Raw genomic sequence first — 20,291 nt, 5'->3', positions numbered from 1 at the left:
GAACTCAGTCAACAGGCATGGTGGTATATCTGCCCAACCATTCCTCCCCCTCGCAAGATATTCTCGGAGAAAGTAATCTTCACTGTGTTTATTCTAGACTGATTGCTCAAGGATGATACATATTACTATCACGACGAGCATAGAGAAAATAAGATAAAACCACACACTTTCATTAGACCTTCAGTCATTATAGTCCCTCCGTGTGACTTACGGCTCCTGCTGAAATTAGAGTTTGCCTGCTGCTAAGCAAACTGTATTCCTTCCGGGGGCGCGGGGAGTAGTTCATACCTGTGGATAAAGAGAGGAAAGAGACAATCCATCTTCCTGTTCAGTTTTCTTAGCCCAGCCATTGGGACCAAACATGCTGTTTTTGACACGAGCACTGTTTTCTGTCCACCACAGTGGCCACAGAGAGAAAATATGAATAACTCATTTGAAATCACCCTAGTCACCAGCAAATCGATTCAAGCACAGCACCTAGTAGTAATAAAAGTGTCTGTTACTGAATACCCCAAATATGCTTTATGTCCTGCTTTGATGATGTGTGTGTGTGTCTGTTTGTATATATATTTATGTGTGTGAGTGTGTATGTGTGTGTATGTATCTGTGTGTGTGAGTGTGTATGTATCTGTGTGTGTGAGTGTGTGTATGTGTGAGTGAGTGTGTGTATGTGTGTGTGAGTGTGTGTATGTGTGTATGTGTCTGTGAGTGTGTGTATGTGTGTATGTGTGTGTGAGTGTGTGTATGTGTGTGAGTGTATGTGTGTATGTGTCTCTGTGTGTGTGTCTGTTTGTATGTATATCTGTATGTGTGAGTGTATATGTGTATGTATGTGTGTGTATGTATATCTCTGTGTGTGTATGTGTATCTGTGTGTCTGTTTGTATGTATATCTGTATGTGTGAGTGTATATGTGTATGTATGTGTGTGTATGTATATCTCTGTGTGTGTATGTGTATCTGTGTGTCTGTTTGTATGTATATCTGTATGTGTGAGTGTATATGTGTATGTATGTGTGTGTATGTATATGTATCTCTGTGTGTGTATGTGTATCTGTGTGTGTCTGTGTGTATGTGTATCTGTGTGTGTGAGTGTGTTTGTGTATCTGTGTGTGTGAGTGTGTGTATGTGAGAGTGTGTGTGTCTGTGTGTGAGTGTGTGTGTGAGTGTGTGTGAGTGTGTGTGTGTGAGTGTGTGTGTATGATAATGTTTTTGTCCAAACACAGAGCCAAGGTGCTTTCAACATTTTACCTTTCTGAAAGTAAGAGTTGTGATTTGCCTCTGTGTGTGTGTGTGTGTGTGTGTGTGTGTGAGTGTGAGTGTGTGTGTGAGTGTGTGTGTATGATGATGTTTTTGTCCAAACACAGAGCCAAGGTGCTTTCAACATTTTACCTTTCTGAAAGTAAGAGTTGTGATTTGCCTCTGTGTGTGTGTGTGTGTGTGTGTGTGTGTGTGTGCACATTCCCAAGAGCATTTGTGAAATCCAGATATTGACATCAGTGGCTTCCTCTTTGATTCTTCACCTTGTTTTTGAGACCTGGTTTATTCCAGTTAGCTTCAACCATGGACTTGAAAAGCAGAGTTATCTGAGAAGGAAAGTCTTAACTAAGGAACTTGCCAGATCACCTTGGCCCATAGGCATGTCTGGGGGGGTTGTCTTGATTATTAATTGACATAGGAGGGCCTGGCCTGCTGTAGACAGTACCGGTCTGTGGGCAGGTGGTCCTGGACTATGTAAGACAGAAGCTAATCGGGAGTCTGGATGAGCCAAGTATCACTTATCTGAGGCTTCTGTTTCAAGTTCCTGCTTGAGTCCCTACCTTGACCTTCAATGCTAAATTGCAATGTGTAAGGTGAAATAAACCCTTTAAGCCATTTGTGGATGGCGTTTAATCACTAGGACAGAGTGTCTCAGAGCTCACTGCTTGGCTAGACGGTGAGAATCTGGAATCTATTTCCATATTCTCAGAGCTAGGTGTGTGCTGTCTTGCTTGCCTTTCACAGGGGTGTTGGGGACCTGAACTCAGGTCCTTGGATTTGTGCAGCAAGCTGTTTACCGGCTGAGCTGTATTTCGCCACATCCCCCCCCCCCCATCCAAGCCTTGACTGACTAGGCAGTGTCTGAGATGCAGGGTCATTCTCTGATCTGCATCCTCATGTCCCAGGGTGTCTACCTCACCACTAGCACAGAGGACGTGGGCACCACTCATGTTTATTTCATGTTCCCCACAGGTGGCAGCTTTGAAATACATCCCATCAGTCCTTCACGATGTGGAAACAGTCTTTGATGCCAAGTTGCTCAGGTGAGAGCTTGTGATGTTCTCTCCGGAGCTCCCCCGTAACAACAGGGGTTGGAAAGAAAAGCAGGGGCCTCCTGGGAGGGGGGGGGCTCCATACAAACTCTCAGCTTCAGGTCAGGGAGGAACAGTAGGAACCTTGCTCCGGGGCATTAGGATGACAGCTTTTGGTTTCATTGTGCCAGGCTTCAGTGATAACCCACTCGTAATGAAAGCATCAGCGTCCTTCTCTGAAGAGTGTGAGTTGCTTGTGTAAGTTAGTCTGAGGCAGAATACACCAAGTCTGTGCACGGGAGTCTGTGCACTGTTTGGTTTAGGTGCCAGCATTTGCCTGGTAAATCCCATGGCTGCAAATTGGAAAGACATCACTGAGACCGGCTTCGTTTTGGTCTTTTTGTAGCTCCAGTCGTGTCATGGATGAACAAATGGTTTTAATGAGATCATGCTGGGGGAATGGGCGTCTGAGTCTGAGCCCATACCTGCCACTTTTCCTTAAATCCACCAAAGTTCTCAGAGAGCATAAAACATGATTTTTTTTAATAAAAGCTTTTTCATGGAAACACACTCAGATTTAGAAGCGTTCCTGCATGTCCTTCCTGCATTTTCAACCACTGCTGTAACAAATGTTTGAAATTGAGGCATTACCATAGGTGCTATTATTCTTTGAACTGTGTTCAGGCCCTGGCTGGACAGTATAAGTAGGTTTTTGTTTGTTTACTTTGTTTGTTTGTTTTGCTTATTTTTTGTTTGTTTGTTGGGTTTTTTGTTTTTGTTTTTTAATTACCTTTTCTTCTCCCTTTCTATGCAATGTAGTTGCTCCTCGTTCATTAGACTTCTAGGGTCACCCATTCAGGAAAACTACCTCTGTCTATTGGAAATCCATTCCTCCCACCCTCCTCACTCTTCTTGTACCCATAGCCATTATTGTTTCAAACTCCTATTCCCATTTCATGTGTTGCATTTGTGTTGACTTGTTTGGTGTTATATATTGACCTTCCTTAGAGTGTGTCGTGCCAACACTCACCGAGTCTGGCTCCTTATGTTCCCACTTCCCTCCATATTGCCCATTGCACACCATATAAATGTTTACTTAGTATGGGCAGATCACTAGGACGAGCTGATAGACGCTAGAGCGGGCGGTGGTGTGCTAAATCTTTACTCGAGTGAGGAAGACTCTCTCCTTCCTCACATCCTGCACTGATTCCAGCCACACAACTTTTCTGTAGCCTTCTGAAAATCCTAAGGACTCCCTATCGATCGCAAGACTTACTATAAAGGCTTAACAGATACAAGACGTTTTAAGATTTATTTATTTATTTTATGTATATGGGTACACTGTCACTGTCTTCAGGCACACCAACAAAATCTATTGGATCTCATTACAGATGGTTGTGAGACACCATGGGGTTGCTGGGAATTGAACTCAGGACTTCTGGAAGAGCAGTCAGTGCTCTTAACCGCTGAGCCACCTCTCTGGCCACAAGACATTTTAAAATGAAACAATTTAGTAATGTACCTTAGTAGCTAGTTGGCTAAAGTGCCTTTCATAAAACGACACTGTAGTAGAATCAAAACCTGTATTTGTGGGGTTGAGGATTTAGCTCAGTGGTAGAGCGCTTGCCTAGGAAGCGCAAGGCCCTGGGTTCGGTCCCCAGCTCCGAAAAAAAGAACCAAAAAAAAAAAAAAAAAAAAAAAAACCAAAAAACAAACAAAAACCTGTATTTGCAATGCTCGTATCTTTGTTTTACCTGCATGGCCTTGAGAAAGTTAACCTTTCTAACATTAGTTTTCCATGCTTGTCAGACTGATATAGTGTCCTCACCAGTAATCTTAGCACTCAGACCAAAAAAGAAGGATCATGGGTTCAAAGCTAGCCTGTACTGCATGAAGAGAGCCTACCTCAACACCCCCAAGTTATGAGGAGGTAAAATATAAAAATTAGGGTACCGTTTTTTGAACATCACAGTGTTAGGCTTATGGCACAGAGTATGAGTAAAGCACACGTCTACTACATAGTGTGTGCTTGGGGTTATTGGCATTATTTTCACATTTGAATGCTACCACTACTCAACGCTCACACCAGCATGCTCCCCGAAGGTTCTCTGTCCACCTGCTGCGCTGCAAGGAAGACACGGTGGTGCTAATGCTGTCCCTAGTGCCCTAACAGTCCAGGTTGGATCCTCAGGGCCTTGGGGGTCTAACCTCGGCCAACTCCTATTTTTCTTGTCTTCAGCCAGCTCCTGTATGAGTTCTACACTTGCATCCCTCCCGTGAAGCTGCAGAAGCAGAAGGTTCAGTCCATGAACGAGATCGTGCAGAGCAACCTCTTCAAAAAGCAAGGTGAGCATGGGGGTCTCCTGAGAAGCTAGAGCCAGAGGGCAAACCTGTCAAGCGTAATGGTGCCTCTTTGCTGGCAGTGTTCTCCCTCCACAGGTATCAAAAGCCGTGAACAATGTAGGTATTAGAATCTGCATTGATTTTTAAGGCAGCTTAAGCTGCGTTGTTCAGTTTTCCTGAGACAGTTTAATGAGTGGAGACGTTGGGCGTCGTCGGCCGGGTGCCAGTTTTCCCTGTATCATCTGTTACTTCTGTCTTTTACTTGGAGGGAGGTGGGCAAAGTTTCTTTAAATAGAAAGAACCTTTAGCTGAGCAGTTCTTGAGTGTGTCAGAATAAACTGGAGAGCTTGTTGAAATGCAAATTTCTGGGCCCATCTCAGCGAAGCTGATTAAGTAGGAATTAGCAGCATTTTTTGAGCTCTTAGAGGAAGTGCACATTATTCTTGAATAGGTAATAAATACATCTACACAACCAAATGCAAGGCGTGGAAGGTGCCACATGAAAGGTCCTTCAGTCCCTGGACAGTTCCTTCTCGGAGGAGGTGCTTCAGCCTCCAGCTTCTTGCCTTTGCTCCTTGGATGTAGAATAGAATCCATCTGCATGCATTCTCTCTCTCTCTCCCCTTTACTACATCCCTTAAATGACGGAGCCTTCGCATAACTACCTTTTACCTCTTTTGTTTAATGATAATTTGGGGAGATCGAGTAAGGAGAGAAGATTTGGGCAAGCTTTTGGTCCGAGATCCTGTTCCACCATATTCTCTAGCAGTTCACTTGAAGAGACAGGGACTTCCTCTTTGCAGTCAGTGGACCAGGTGGTCCAAAGCTCTTTCCAGAGAAGACAGCGTGAGGCTTCGATGTTCACATTTGACCTTCACATAGTTCCCGGAAGCTTTGCATTTCTGCATCACACCAAACCAACCATGCATTTTCTCTATATAAATTCTCTATCTATCTAGAAACTCCACGCTTCTTTACTCTTTCCATGAGAAAACAAAAAACAAAATGAAACAAACAAACCAAAAAACGAAACAAAACAAAAAAATCCAAAATATTTCAGAGGTCGGAGGCCAGCTTTGTTTGCTTTTAAATCCCTCTGTTTACACTGTCAATTCTAAAACCAGAAGCAAACTGTGAAAGAGACAAGAGGCCTTCGAATACAGGGAATCAGCTGTTCTGTTACCCAACCAGAATTTATTCAAAGAGCAAAGCTTGAATATTTATGCAAATTACCTCATAATCACAGAAATATTCAGGAACCACTTCACTGTAAAGACGATTTTCCCCCCAATGCCTGGTTAACGTGGTGCGTGTACAACTGCTATCGGAATCACCTGCTTAGAGTTAGGGAAAGATTAGGAGGAAGCATGCTCATGCTGCCTCCTGACATTTAGACAGATGTGTGACCACCAGAGTAGACCAAGACATATATAGCTTATGCAGTGAAGGGAGGTGAATGCTCCTGGTTGTGTTTTTAAATGTCATTGGCTTTTCAAAGGGAGATGCCTGTGTTTTTTAACATTTCCAAATGTATCGGTTGTCCTCTGTCTGAACATTTTGAGATATGTCTAACCCTTTCTGTCATGGGAACCCCGAGCAGAACTTTGGAGGGTGTCATTGTGGAGAGAACTTGAATCCAGACTGAGAAACACGGTGAGGATGGTAATAGCTGCATACAGCTGGCCCTGCACAGGCAGTAGAAAGTGGGCTACTTGGCTCCTCTGTACTGCTCAGAGCCCTAAGAGGGAGCCAAGAGGGGCTCTAAGAGTTCATGGACTCACAAGGCAGCCTGCTACCTATCCTGCTGTATGTCTAAGGTTTAGATTCAGTAAAAGAGCCAGATTAATGACACTGACAGAAGGCCAACCCTCGCTTGGTACACAGCTACAAAAGAGATACAAGTCTTACCTTGGAAAACAAAGTGTCCTTTGGTACACAGCTACAGAAGAGATACAAGTCTTACCTTCAAAAATAAAGTGTTCTTTGCCGGATCCCTTTTCCAGTCTGCAAAGGATGGCTTAGTCCTTCCACCTTTGGCTCACAAATGAAGACAATGAGCTTCTAGGTAAAGCATCTCCCTGGATGCATTGGCTGAGTCCTCTTAACAAAAGAAGCTTCCCTTCCTAAGCTTCTCATGTCCTCAAGTTCAAAGGGAATCAAGTCTGAATTCTCGGGGACACCCTGGGGTCCATTGCTCTTGGGCAAGCATCTCTCTTTCAACCCCTATGTCAGATGAGTTTGCTTTTCTGCCTTTTGAGCTGTAATGAAACCCCCGTTACTCACCCGTGGAGTGTCCTCTGCCTCTGGGACAAGATTTGCTTTGAGCTTCGCTCATTTAACTGCCAGATGTGTGAAATTGCCTAGAGTATTGTCAGTGGCATCAGCTTGGACCTGTAGTCCGGAACATGTATCACCAGCTGCAGAAGAGCGGGAAGATTTGTAAGCCCTTTGCTGAGCCTTTTGACTTATTACTTTACTGGATCCTGTGGAGAGGTGTTAAGAATGTTGGATGAGCAGTGCTGGTCGTGGTTCATAGTAGACCATAGCTTTTATTCCTGGCTCAGTCTCTTGTCAGCTGTGTGACTAGGGGTGATTTTCTTAAACCTCCCTGGTCCTCAGTGAGTTTATCTGTGAATTGGGAATAATAAAAATAGTGCCTATCTCAAAAACTTGTAAGGTACTGACTGACATGGGCAAGCCATTTAAAGGACTCAGTGTGGGATCAGCTGAACAGGGGTGGATTTGTGGGTAATTTCCTTTCTTAGGCATTATCCCAACTTCTGCCCGGACTTTCAGATTTCTTGCAGTAAGGGTATCATTTTGTGTTTGATACTTGCCAAGACTCCTGGTTTCCCCCAAAGCTCCCTCTTTCTCAAGAAATATAGGGCTTAGTGAATATAACCCCCAGATCTGTATGGTCTCCCCATTTTGGGTTTGCATGTCTTTTTTTCCATTTTTAAATTGTTTTCCTGGAGTATTTTTTGCAAAAGGCTTGCACGTAAGAGGCCAGGTCTGGGCATGGTGACTGAGGCTTTCTTTCTCTCCTTTTCTTTTCTTTTCTTTTTTTCTTTTCCTTCCTTCCTTCCTTCCTTCCTTCCTTCCTTCCTTCCTTCCTTCCTTCCTTCCTTCCTGCCTGCCTGCCTCACATCATGTAGTCACAAAGTTTCAGACAAGTGGCAGCTGTCCTCTCTTGTTTATCACATACTCTGCCCGTTTAAAGCATACATCAATTGTACAAAGTAATATGCCTCATGGTGCCAGTTTTTATGCCTGAATATAAGATACTTGGATCATATTCAGATCCCCCACTGCCCTCTCTTGTCCCTAAAGCTTCCTTTAAAATACACACATAAGACCCCTCCACTTTTTTTCTATGGAGATCTTTAATCTCCATTAACCTCAACTTACTTGACCTATGTGATTGAGCAACTCAATTCTAGTGGTCGTAGTCTTCTCAGCTATTGTCTTAGGGTTTTATTGCTGTGAACAGACATGATAACCAAGCCACTCTTATAAGGACAACATTTAATTGGGGCCAACTTACAAGTTTAGAGGTTCAGTCCATTATCATTAAGGCAGGAACATGGCAGCATCCAGGTAGGCATGGTGCAGGAGGAGCTGAGAGTTCTACATCTTCATCTGAAGGCTGTTAGCAGAACACTGGCTTCCAGGCAGCTAGGACTAGTGTATCAAAGTCCATACCCACAGTGACACACCTATTCCAATAAGGCTATACCTCCTAATAGTGCCACTCCCTGGGCTAAACATATACAAACCATCACACTGATTAGGACTGCTCTCGCAGGTCCTACCAAGCTGTCGTATAGCCTAGGCAGCATCATGAGGCAGAAAGCCTAAGATAGGCTAGATAGGCATGCAAAAAGTATCTGCTGGAGAGTCAGATTAGTTAAATGCCAGCCATGGAGGTTGGAGAGATGCCTCAGCAGCCAAGAGTGCCTCCTGCTTTTCCAGAGGAAGCCAGATTTGTTTCTCATCACCCATATCGTACGATTCACCCCACCTCTGACCCCAGCTTTTGGGTGTGCAATGGTCTCTGGCCTTCAAATATTATGCACATAAATCCACATCCACATCCACATTAAGTCAGCCATCCATTAGGTATTGTTGAGAACAGGGATGGCTATCATATTCTTACAATGTGTTATTATCCTTCTCTTACATTTGGAATAATTGAAGCCTAGAAAGTCAGGACATTTTTATGACAATGAGACCAAAGGATACACAATCTACTGGACAATATATTGGTTTTAGGGTATCATGCTCTGTGGTTCTAGGATGACAAATCTTTCCCAAATCCCAGTGTGGGGGAACGCTGTGGAGGTGTATCTCTCTGATGAAGGTCATAGGCTTTTTGTCTCCTTGGAAGTTGACTCAGTTGGTCCCTGATCCCTCGCAGCAGGAAGATGGCAGAGGACAGAGCAGAGAGGCACTTATCTATCTTAGACTCTGGTGGCATTTGCCCATTCCACCAACAATCTTCTAGGTAAAGCCACACTGGAGGAAACCTGGGATGGGAAGGGTTCTCAAGGAGCCTTTTCTGAGACCATCCCTAACTCTTGCTGCTACTGAGTTTTAGAACTGGGTTCAGGACACAGATTTTAAAACCATCTAAGAATCAAAATCCATCTTTTTCCCCTACTTAATCATGCTTTGTTTTAATATTTTATTTATATTACAAGCGCTTTCTTTCTCATTTGAAGCCAGGTTTTACCAATCCCCCTGAGGGAGTTTGATCTCTTCCACTGTCCCCTAGCTATCCCTGTCCCAAGCGCTGAGCGCCTCACTCTGATAGACCTTAGCAGGAACCTTGTAGGAGTGAGCCTGCAGTTCATCTACAGCAGACAGTCTGAGGAGGATGCTGAGATCAGGCTCGGTCGAGAGGAAAGTGTGTGTGTGTGTGTGTGTGTGTGTGTGTGTGTGTGTGTGTGTGTGTATGTGTGGTTTGTGTGGTGTGTATGTGTGTGTATGTATGTATGTGAGAAGTGTGTGTGTGGTATGTGTGGTGTTTGTGGTGTGTGTGTGGTGTGGTGTGTGTGGTGTGTATGTGGTGTGTTTATGTGGGTTGTGTATGTGTGTGTGTGTGGTATGTGTGGTGTTTGTGGTGTGTGTGTGTGTGGTGTGGTGTGTGGTGTGTGTATGTGGTGTGTGTGGTATGTATATAGTGTGTGTAGTGTGTGTGTGGTGTTTGTGTGGTGTGTGTGGTATGTATGTAGTGTGTGTAGTGTGTTTGTGTGTGGTGTTTGTGTGGTGTGTGGTGTGTGTGTGGTGTGTTTGTGTGGTGTGTGTGGTATGTATGTAGTGTGTGTAGTGTGTTTGTGTGTGGTGTTTGTGTGGTGTGTGGTGTGTGTGTGGTGTGTTTGTGTGGTGTGTGTGGTATGTATGTAGTGTGTGTAGTGTGTTTGTGTGTGGTGTTTGTGTGGTGTGTGGTGTGTGTGTGTGGTGTGTTTGTGTGGGTTGTGTATGTGTGTGTGTGGTGTGTGTAGTGTGTTTGTGTGTGGTGTGTGCGTGTGGTGTATGTGTGTGTATGTATGTGAGATGTGTGTGTGGTGTGTGTGGTATGTGTGTGGTGTGTTTGTGTGGGTTGTGTATGTAGTGTGTGTGTGTGTTGTGTGTGGTGTGTGTATGGTGTGTGTGTGGTGTGTGTTTGTGGTGTGGGGTATTTGTGGTGTGTGTGTGGGGTGTGTGTATGGTGTGTTTGTGGTGTGGGATATTTGTGTTGTGTGTGTTGTGTATTGTGTGTGTTATGTGTGTTGTGTGTATTGTATGTGTGGTATGTGTGATGTATGGTGTGTGTGTGGTGTGTTTGTGGTGGTGGGGTTTGTGGTGTGTGTGTGTGTGGTGTGTGGTGTTGTATGTGTGGTGTGTGTGTGTGTGTGTGTGTGTGTGTGTGTGATGCCACCCCAAACAGAGGACAGTGTTGGCCTTATGGTGACCTCCTTTCCCATCTGCCTTACACTCATTTGCACACTTCTGCTCTTTGTGCACTGCCCGGAGTTCCTTGGCCTTCCCATCGCCTCCTTTCACGTCAGGTAAACTCAGTCTCTAGCAAGTCCCCTTGATGGCTCATGCAATTCAGTTTGGTCCCATTCAACACTTCCCGTATCCTGCTGTAGGTCAGGTGTGGGACTGTGCTAGGGGACAAGTATCAGGACTCTGCACATGGCGTCCCCATGCCCCATGTGTGTAGAAGATGAAACCGCTGGCTTTAATTTCTGTGGTTTTCATCTTCCTTTGGTCTTGTCTTTACTTTGTACAGTGGAGACTTTAAATTAAAATTAGAGGTGCCTGATGGCTCTAGGTTTAGCAAAGTAATCCACCCCATCTCTCCCAAATGACATCCGAGCCATGCACAGGTACTCATTTAGGACAGAGAAGAAAGACTGCCTTTGGCATTTCCTCTAAAAAATTATTTATAACAGCTTTCCATGAGGATTTTTCCTAAGAAGAGATTTTAGATTCTCATATCTGTGGCTTCAGGTCTTCATACCAGATGAAACAGCAGCTGGCTGGTCCCTCTGTCTCCTCCTCTTCCTTAGCTCTTTCCCTGGGGCTATAAAAGGGGACCAGAATTGAGGGGACACTTGGCAGTAGAAAGTTTAATACGTTCTGAAGTACATCTTGGAGTCACAAAGAGAGCAAAACAAGGTGTTCTCTGAGAGAGATTCCTTAAAGCTTTGATACAGCTGAGAGCCTCTCTCAATGGTAGCATCCTGGACCCTACACCAAACATGCAGGTCCTAAAAGTCTGGGGAGGGATTTGGGGCATGCCTGGTGTCAGTCCTTACACCGATTCTTTGAAGGGGGCTGGGCCTCTATCCAGGGTGAAGCTCAGCTCCAGGAGCCTGAGGTAGGGAAGGCATAGGCAAGGAGAATCAGCTCCCACCAGGAAGAGCTTGCCTCGCCCAGCCTTTCCTTTCAACCTTCTTCACGCAGCTCTCTGCCGATGAAATGAAGTCCCGAAGGAGAAGCATCTGTTTATGACATTTTGTGCACTGTCTGCTTAGGGCCTAAAGACACCAGCTCTTGAACGTTTGCTCAGACCTTGCAGAAAAACATACTGTGGGTCAGTGATGGCTGGTATACCAACAACAAACAAACAAACAAACAAACAAATAAAAACAATAACGACAAGGCAAAAACAAAAAAAGGGAGAATAGAATGAAAAATACAAGGGGAGTAAGCACCTTGGTTGTACCCAAGTGGAGTAGTGGTTCCTGACCCCTCCCTGATAGTTCTCATCATTGCATCATCGGTTGCCACGGGTTTGCCTTTATTGATCTACATTGCTGTGACATGCCCAGCTTAGAGATGGACCCAAAGGGTGTGATGTGGGGTGAAGAAAGGACAGATACACAAACACATGTACAGAGAAGCTGGGGTCTATTGCTACACTCTCTGATACTCACTAGCAGCCCAGAAACTCATTGAGTATATTATATACATCTGAATCGAGTGGTGGGTTTATGGTATACAGATTTTGGAGAAGGGCAGGTTAGATAATCCAGGTGGGAGGTCTCTGCAGGTGAGCAGCCTCTGGTTGTGAGCCTCGTTGAGTGTCTTCTATACACGTCGTCAAACACCTGCAGACAAATCAAGGCAAGGTTTTTGGCTATTTCTTTGAGCCTGATGCAGAGAAAGCAGTATCATTCCTACGAGTCTGAGGTAATGGGTCCTAGATGTGGCTGTGTTCATGTCAGTAATACATATTTACAGAGGACTTTACCCACTCTCCACACAACAGACTTAATTTGTTATCACTAGTGACCATTTCGGAATTTTTGGTTTCTAAAAAAAAAAAAAAAAAAAAAAAAAACCCACAGAGATATTATAAGAATGTGTTTTCATTTTAATCCCAGGGGTGGCGCTATGGCACCACTTCAGACTAACCTTAGCAGATGACTGTGATTTGCCTCGTGCTCTAGCTGAGACATGCTTTTGCCAGCTTCAGATAGTTTCTGTGATTGCGTGATGTTTGGAATTCTGGGTTTTTCTCTAGGGTATATAAGTGCTAGGGCCCCTGAGAGGTGAGGCTGGTGTTCGGGGTTGGGTGGGGGGTTGTTGGGGTTTGTTAGTAGTCATGCTCAAAGCAGACACAAAAGGGAAGAAACTAGATTCATCTCTATTTCCCTCTCTACCCTCTGTTGTAGGGAATGAAACTGGGCCAGTGGGAGGGGATAAAGGGTGGGAATAAAGAAGAAGCCACAAAGTAGCCAAGACCAGCAACATCCGTCCATTCCCTCTCCCAGCAAGACCTAGAAAGTTAGCAGTTGCTTATCTCTAACCGTGACCGTCCTCTTCCATGAGCTGCAGGGTTCTGCAATCCACCTATCATCCCGCTGCTCCCCTTCTTACGCAATACTAGTGAGTATCTATTCCCAGTGTTGTAGTTCTATGAACTTTTGAACTATTGGTAATTGGGAAACTTTTCTAAGATCCATACATTCCGTGAGCTGCTAGAGTTCAATGTTTTGGTGACCGGGAAGATCTATGGTGTGAGAAAATCAATTTGTCTATTCCTGCATTCCATTTTAAGCACTGGGTTTTAAAACATTTGTTGCCATTTTTTTTTTCTTCTAAGCTTTGTTGATATGGACAGTGTTACTCAAATGTTTTGTAAATACTGAGGAATTTCTGTGACGGTTATAAGTACTGGAAGTTTTACTTGTCTTAGGGGATCTGAGTATTTCAAGTTAGTAGATAATGCCCAACTATTTGCCAAAGGTGACTGTACCAATATATATTGCCACCAGGCACCCAGGAGACATCCCATAGATCCACATATTCTTCTGCACACAGTCTTAGCCCATTTCTTTTTGCCAATAAGCTAGGTCCTCATTCTCTCAGTGTAAGTTCTCCTGATCACCAGTGCTGTAGTCTTTTCCTCAGTATTTCTTTGCTACAGGTAATTTGTATCCCTGCTTACAAATTGTATCCATTTCCTTAATGGGTTAATTGTTGCATTGTTAGGTTTGGTTTTTTTTGTTTGTTTTTTTTTTTTTTGGTTTGTTTGTTTGTTTGTTTTTGCTGTGACCAGATACCTAACAAGAAACAACTTAAGCGAGGGAGGGTTTATTTTGGCTTACAATTTTGGTGACTACAGTCCACCTCAGTGAGGGAAAAAGATGGTGGTAGGAGGAGAAGGTATGGTTCTTCACACTCATCTGCAGTCAGGAGGCAGAGAGCGAATTGAAAGTGAGCCCGAATCATAAAAACGCAGATACCCACATCATCTAGCAAGACCCTACCTCAAAAAGTTTCCACCACCTTCCAAAATAAGACACCAACTGGGGATCCAGAGTTCAACTGCATGAACTCATGGGGGAGCATTTCATATTCGAAGGTTTATATTTTTTTTCCTGATCCTTGTATATATTATATATTTGTCACACTCTTTATTTTGCTGACTTATAAATATTCTATTTCTAACTATTCTTTTCATTTTAAGATACGGTTTTGGGAAGGGAAAATATTACTTCATCAATCATTTTAATAGCCAAATCTCTTTATTTCATGCTTCAGAAATCTTTCTCAATTACAAAGTCAAAATATATTTGTATATATTTTATTAAGAGTTTTGTAGTTTTACTTCTTAACCCATCTACGAGTTTATACCTGGGGTCTGATCTCACACCCAAACCTGAGATTTTTTTGCTCCTCGCTCTTCTATGTTTCCCAGTTTCTTCTTTTCCATGTCGAAGTAATTTTATGTTTTGGGTCCATTGTTTTACTTGGAGGCTCAGAGCAGGCTTTCCTAAAGCCTGGACTTAATCCCTTGTCTACAGTTTGCTAGCTGCCCAGGACCTCAGCACTGTGATTGGTTGAGCAGCGATGGGTCAGAAAGGTCAGAAAAAAGGGATAGTCTCTTCCCACCGGGGCATCTCCATATTAGGCTCTTGAGTGATATGAGCACCATGGGAATTATGTAGCAAGACATAACACTTAACCTTCTGCAGGCTTAGTCTTGCTCAGTTATGAGAGAAATAATTTTCCCTATGCCAAAAACTTGCTAGAGCCCATAGAGTCCTAGAGTTTCTTTACACATCTTACAAAACAACATTGAGCTGGGAATAGGGAAACCTCTGTTGTGATAGCAACAATTACATGAGCATCAGCAGCTGGGATATGCTGAGTGCTTACCATGCAGCTGGCATTCTGTGTCACAGCCATGTGTGTTAGCTCACTCAATAAGCTCCTATGTGAGCTTCAGCAAACCACACGACCCATTAAATAATGGTGAGCATGGACGAAGTCTTCTAGAACGACCCCGGCAATGAAAATCTATCTAAAATATTAGGGCAAGGAATGGGACCATTTCACAGAAGCTGCTTCCGGTGAAGAGATTATACATTGCCCTTAGTTCCCACAGCCCATCATCTCAGGACCCTGGAAATGTTCAAAGGATTCAAGCATTAGAGCGAAAATTTGTTTCTTCAAGAAAAGTGTCCTTGAGTTTTGAGGATTTAAGCTTCTCATCAGAACACTTAGAGGCATCAAAGATCTTCAGAGAGGGAGGCCATTTTGCCCGTCTGCATTGCTGTGCTACAGAACTACATCCGGCTGCGGGCGCCTGTCCCTCTGCAGATCTGAGGACTCCCCCTCCCGTCTTTTCTTCCCCATTTGTGACTGATTGCAGAGAGTCTCAGAGAGAAGCCTTCAGATCCAGAATCAGAGAGGAGAGTGGTTTAATAAGCCGTAGAACAAATCGGGGAGACATTTATAAAAGCGTCTTTCGGTGGGGAAAGGCGGGCGCTGAAGTTAAAAAAAATATGCCAGAGTTAAATCAAAGAACAAAAAGCTCCTCTTGAACTTACAAAAATACTTAAAATGGCATGTTCTAATGACACTGTGAGGCATGACTAACTTAGGGAAGAAAAGACCCTAGGCTGTTTAGTGGCAGTTCCTGCCACCCCTTCACAAGTGTGAGGCGGGTTACGTCTTTCTACCCGCATTACCCACAATGTTGAAGCGATCCTGTCAGCGGAAGCACACACGAGGTAGGTGTCCACATACACACTCCTGAGGTTTGACGCTTGCCCCAACATCCTGGTTTCATTGTTCACTGTGAAACTGTAGTCACGACCAGTTCGAATCAGAGAGAGGCAGGTTTTAGAACATGCTGAGACTTTTCAAGTTGACTGCCAATGTTTGATTTTGCTATTTTTATCCCTGATATTTTCCCAAATAGAAGATTCCTTAAGATTACGGAACGGCTGAATTGAGATGCAGCTACTGATTCGTTTCGGTTAAAGTACTATTTATTTAAAATAGAAAAAGGTTTTATATGGGGGAACATGCAAATGTAATAGGAACGCGGTGGCAGATATTTCCATGGCTACCATTTATTTGACTATTATTTTGTGGCACGCTCTACATAGGGCTTTCCACTCACGATCTTTAATGGCCCTCATCTCCTCCACAGTATGGGCCTTATCCGCATCGTACAGGTGCAGAAATGGGAAGTTAGAGACCTTGACAACAGTTCGAGTTGGCAAGGCAGGGCTAGCCTTCCTGTTGGAATCTGCCTGGCTTCTGGAACATCTTCTAAAACTCCGTGCTTTATGGCACGTGAGCCAAGAGTTTTAGTCCCAAGAAGCATGAAATGCAGGAGAAAAGATATGCCCCAAAGTCTCTACCTACCTGGCTCAGGCAAGCAAAATGAGGAAGAGGGTGAGGTCCTGTCTAGCTCATCAAATAAATACTTTGAAACTCTCAATGTCTTCATATATTTTTCTACCCACCAATTCAACTGGTAGGAAGTTTTAGCACAGGAAAATATGTTTTTGTGGTTGTTGTTGTTGTTGTTATTTACATTGTCCTTTAAAACATTGTACCATTGGCCTTCATTGAGCCTTCCTTGTGTGTCACAAAGGTCAGTATACACAGGAATATTTCACTAAGGGAACAAGGGTGGAAATGCTCAGTGATGCTTAGCTAGAGGAGAGTGATAGGGAGAGGTGAGGACTGGGGTGAGGAGGGCAAAGCCAGTTAGTTCCAGCTTCTTGCCTTGTCTGACACATTTTCTAGAGAGTAGTTACATGGGAGTGTTCATTGAAATCTGCTGGTTTACTTTTAAATGCTACAGATTGAGCAAAACCACACGCAGATTCAGGACATCAGCTGCCTCTAAATTCATAGTTTATAAGGCTTTGATAAATGGGTAGAATTTTTCATAAATGTATTATGCATTCATTTTGAATGTAATTTTATAAATGATGTTTATGCTATGAAAATGGCTATCAGCAGAATTCAGTGAGAACATGGTTTCCCGATGTTGGGAATAGGTTTACAGAGGAGGCAGGATGTTACCCCGACCTGAGGAGACAGGAGGAGTGTAATGAGGATGTTATCTGGTCAATAGTCTGTGAGGACCCTGGAGGGTCAGAGCTGCAGACAGCCGCCTCTCAAACCTCAGGAGAATCCAGCGTTCTGTCTAGCTTGCCAAAGGCCCTTAGAATTAACTAGGCCTCAAACCACCGGCATCTGTGCTGTGAGATGCATGACGCTCTGTCAGGGACCTCTGCAGATGATCTTCTGAGCTGAGAAAATGACAATTAATAGAAGGTGGGGTTATTAACCGAACACTGTGAGATTAATATAGAGTACTTGGAAATGCATCTATGATGACATTCCTTGTAACTCACCTCTGTTTTACTTACCTTGCACAGTTTAACCAGGTTTGTCATCTTCTGGGAGCTGCTGGGAATGTGTTCCCGTTATATTTTCAGGGACTTCATATCAGTGATCCATAACTAATATTACATTTTGTTATTCATAGACATATAAGATTCATTCTCTCATAAGCTAGAAACTTACAGGTATGCCTGCCTTTAATAGACAAATCATCAGACTCAGAGTTGGTCATGAATGCCATCCAGATTTCTCAGGGATGTTTATGAGTTCGATTCTTCCTTATTCAACCTCATTAGAAATGCACACACACACACATACACCACACACACCACACACACATATACACACACACCACATACACACACATTCACACACCCATACATTCACACACATACACACACACATACACACACATACACACACACACTCACACCACACACGTACACACACCACACATACATACACACACATACATCACACACACCACACACACATATACACACACATAAACACAGACACTCACACCACACACACATACACATACACACTCATACACATGCACACATACACACACACACACACTCACACCACACACACACATTCACACTCACAGGACACTCCTGCAATCCCCTCACACCTGTGCACACACACAGCTGTGTATTTGTGCATGCACGCACAGGTGCACCGCACATTTTCACATAAGCTTTTCTCTTCTCCTTCTTTCTATAACAAACTCAGCACGAAGCAGACTGAGGCTTTCTTGAACTGGAACTGGAGCGATTCAACATGGAAGGAACTGGGCACTGAGAGCCCCCAGTAGTCCCAGGCAGCCAGGTTTGCTGTGCTACACCCGCCAGGCTGGAAAGATTGCTGAGTGGAACCAGACCACGGAGCAAAAAAGAGAAGCCAATTACCTAAAGGCAAATGAGACTCTAATTACAGCTTCAGTTGAAGAGGGGAAATTATTGAAGGAGAGGCTTCCCATTCTCCAGCTACGTACATCCCAGAATGGTTGTTCAGAGCAAAGGCCTTTATCAGGATCTGATGTTGCCACCTCCACCAGGACCCTTTACCTCTAGCAGCATCTGCTGCTCTTCTATCAAAGGCAGACGCAGGGTGGTTTCCTCGGTGCTTTGCTCTGAGTATTAAGCGGGATGTTCACACAGAGAGTCTGGCATTTAGTAAGGAGCTCACAGGTGAAGTGTCACCACCCGTGCTGGCAGTACCGTTTCCAGCCCAGCTATTACCTGTATGGAAGAAGGGCTGTGTGGGGAAAGGTGAGGCCAGGAGTCAGTGGCGCCATGTTCTGACTTCCTGCACGTTACAATTTAGTGGAGTCATCCCTCAGTCTCAAGTGAGAAACTTGAATTAGGGATGCTTCAGCCTGCTTTTACCTCCAGGTCCGCCGACTGAGCTGGCCACCCAGAGATTCAGCTTTGAGCGGCTGTGCGAGCAGCATACAGCATGAGCCTCAGACCCAGCCCTCCCTGACGGTGGATATATAGCTTTTTAGTGCCCCCTTAATTCCGTGCTTCCTGACCTGTCAGAGTACACTGTGCTGAGAGCATGTGCTCTCATAGTTGGGTATCCTAGGCACTGAGGGTTGTGCAAGCTGCTCAAATTGAAATGTAGGAAGCAGGACAGGCTCCCACTGTCCACACTATACCTAACTGTTCCCGAGTCGCCAGCATTCACTATTGCAACTGGAAATACATTTGGGCTTGTAAAAATTCACAAACTGTATTCATGGCATTTGAAGATCTGGGATGTCGAGGACGTTCAGCTACTGACCCTTGTTGTATGCTTTCTGTTTCCAGAATTTATTCCGTTCTCCCCAAATTAAAGGCATGGAGGTTACAGGGGGTGACCTATCAGACTCTGGGCCAATCTTCTGATACCTAAGCTCTGCCTCACTTTCATAGTAAAATGAGACCATCAAAGAGGGTCCTACCTGCCTGGCAGAGCAATTTTGTTAAGTGGGGAGGTGGGAGGGAAATCAGGAGAAAGAGAAAGAGAGAAGGAAAGGGAGAAAAGCAGAAGATGAGTTAAAAAGGCTCATACACTGGCTGTGTCAGTGTCTGAGGTGGGAAGATTCCACACAGTCGATGAAAGATCTAAATCAGCAGTTCAGAGAAACATTTAAGAGGCTTCGCCCTGATACACACAACAACCTGGTTGCCCCTGGGCATCTGGTTGAACATCTCTCTCCATCCCAAGAAAATCTCAAACAGAATAAAGGTCTTCAATCCAAACTAAATGTAGCACGTGTTTCCTGTGCCTGGCTCAGCTGACTTAGCACCGTGTGGGAATGAACTGATTCTGATGGGAACTGCGGGGTTGGGAGGTTCTGAACACGAAAGCAGGGGACATGTCGGGCACTTTGTACGTTCTGCTCAGTTTTACTATGAACCCAAAACTTCCTTTAAAGCATGCCCATTAGAAATTAAACCTTTAGAGAACCCATAGCCCTATCTGAATCGCCAGTCTCCTACTCCTGCCATTTTCAAAAGCACTCAGAAGGTTTCGTTCTCCACAGTTATAATAACCTAGGCATGGTTTGGATATCAGCAGATTTGCCCCAAAGTCTGAGAGGTACCCCCTTGTGCCTCCATGCCTTTAGTCCTTAGGACTAGAGGCTCTAGTGTACCACTGTGGGCCAGATCATCCGCCCTCCTCCCTCCTCCCCATCTCCGACATGCTCATCTTGGCTCTTAGGACATCTTGATGCACCATGGAAGTGCTTGGAGACTTTCTTTTCACTACATATCCCAGCCTGTGACTGTTATTGGGTGGTGTCCAGCAAGGTTGGTTTTGGGATAGCACGTCCCTGCAGAGCGGTCGCGGTAATGGTCATGTAGGTCCGTAGAGCCTACATGAGACAATGTTCAGGCTTCCTGCTGTCCTGGCTCCCAGCTATGCTTGTCCTTCTCCTCCATGTCTCTCACTTACTCTGTCACTTCCTCCAGCCACGCCATCTCATTCAGCCCCATCTGTAGACCTGCTGCCCT

At 44.4% G+C, this 20,291-nt stretch overlaps 1 protein-coding gene across 5 annotated transcripts in view; it reads left to right on the top strand.

Annotated features, from left to right (window-relative positions):
- Dock2 (dedicator of cytokinesis 2) overlaps positions 1-20,291 on the top strand; it is a 418,958-nt gene that overhangs the window by 136,777 nt on the left and 261,890 nt on the right. For 4 of the 5 annotated variants that reach the window (NM_001419946.1, XM_087572859.1, XM_087572857.1 and 1 more), the window contains 2 exon segments: positions 2,231-2,301; positions 4,529-4,635. In NM_001419946.1, the coding sequence (NP_001406875.1) occupies positions 2,231-2,301; positions 4,529-4,635 (178 nt within the window). 5 annotated transcript variants of the gene reach the window in all.

This window comes from Rattus norvegicus, chromosome 10, assembly GCF_021556685.1.
Source record: "Rattus norvegicus strain SHRSP/BbbUtx chromosome 10, alternate assembly SHRSP_T2T, whole genome shotgun sequence".
Classification (NCBI taxonomy): Eukaryota; Metazoa; Chordata; class Mammalia; order Rodentia; family Muridae; genus Rattus; species Rattus norvegicus.
Note: the sequence above shows the minus strand (reverse complement) of the source record. Positions and strands in the feature narration are given on the sequence as shown.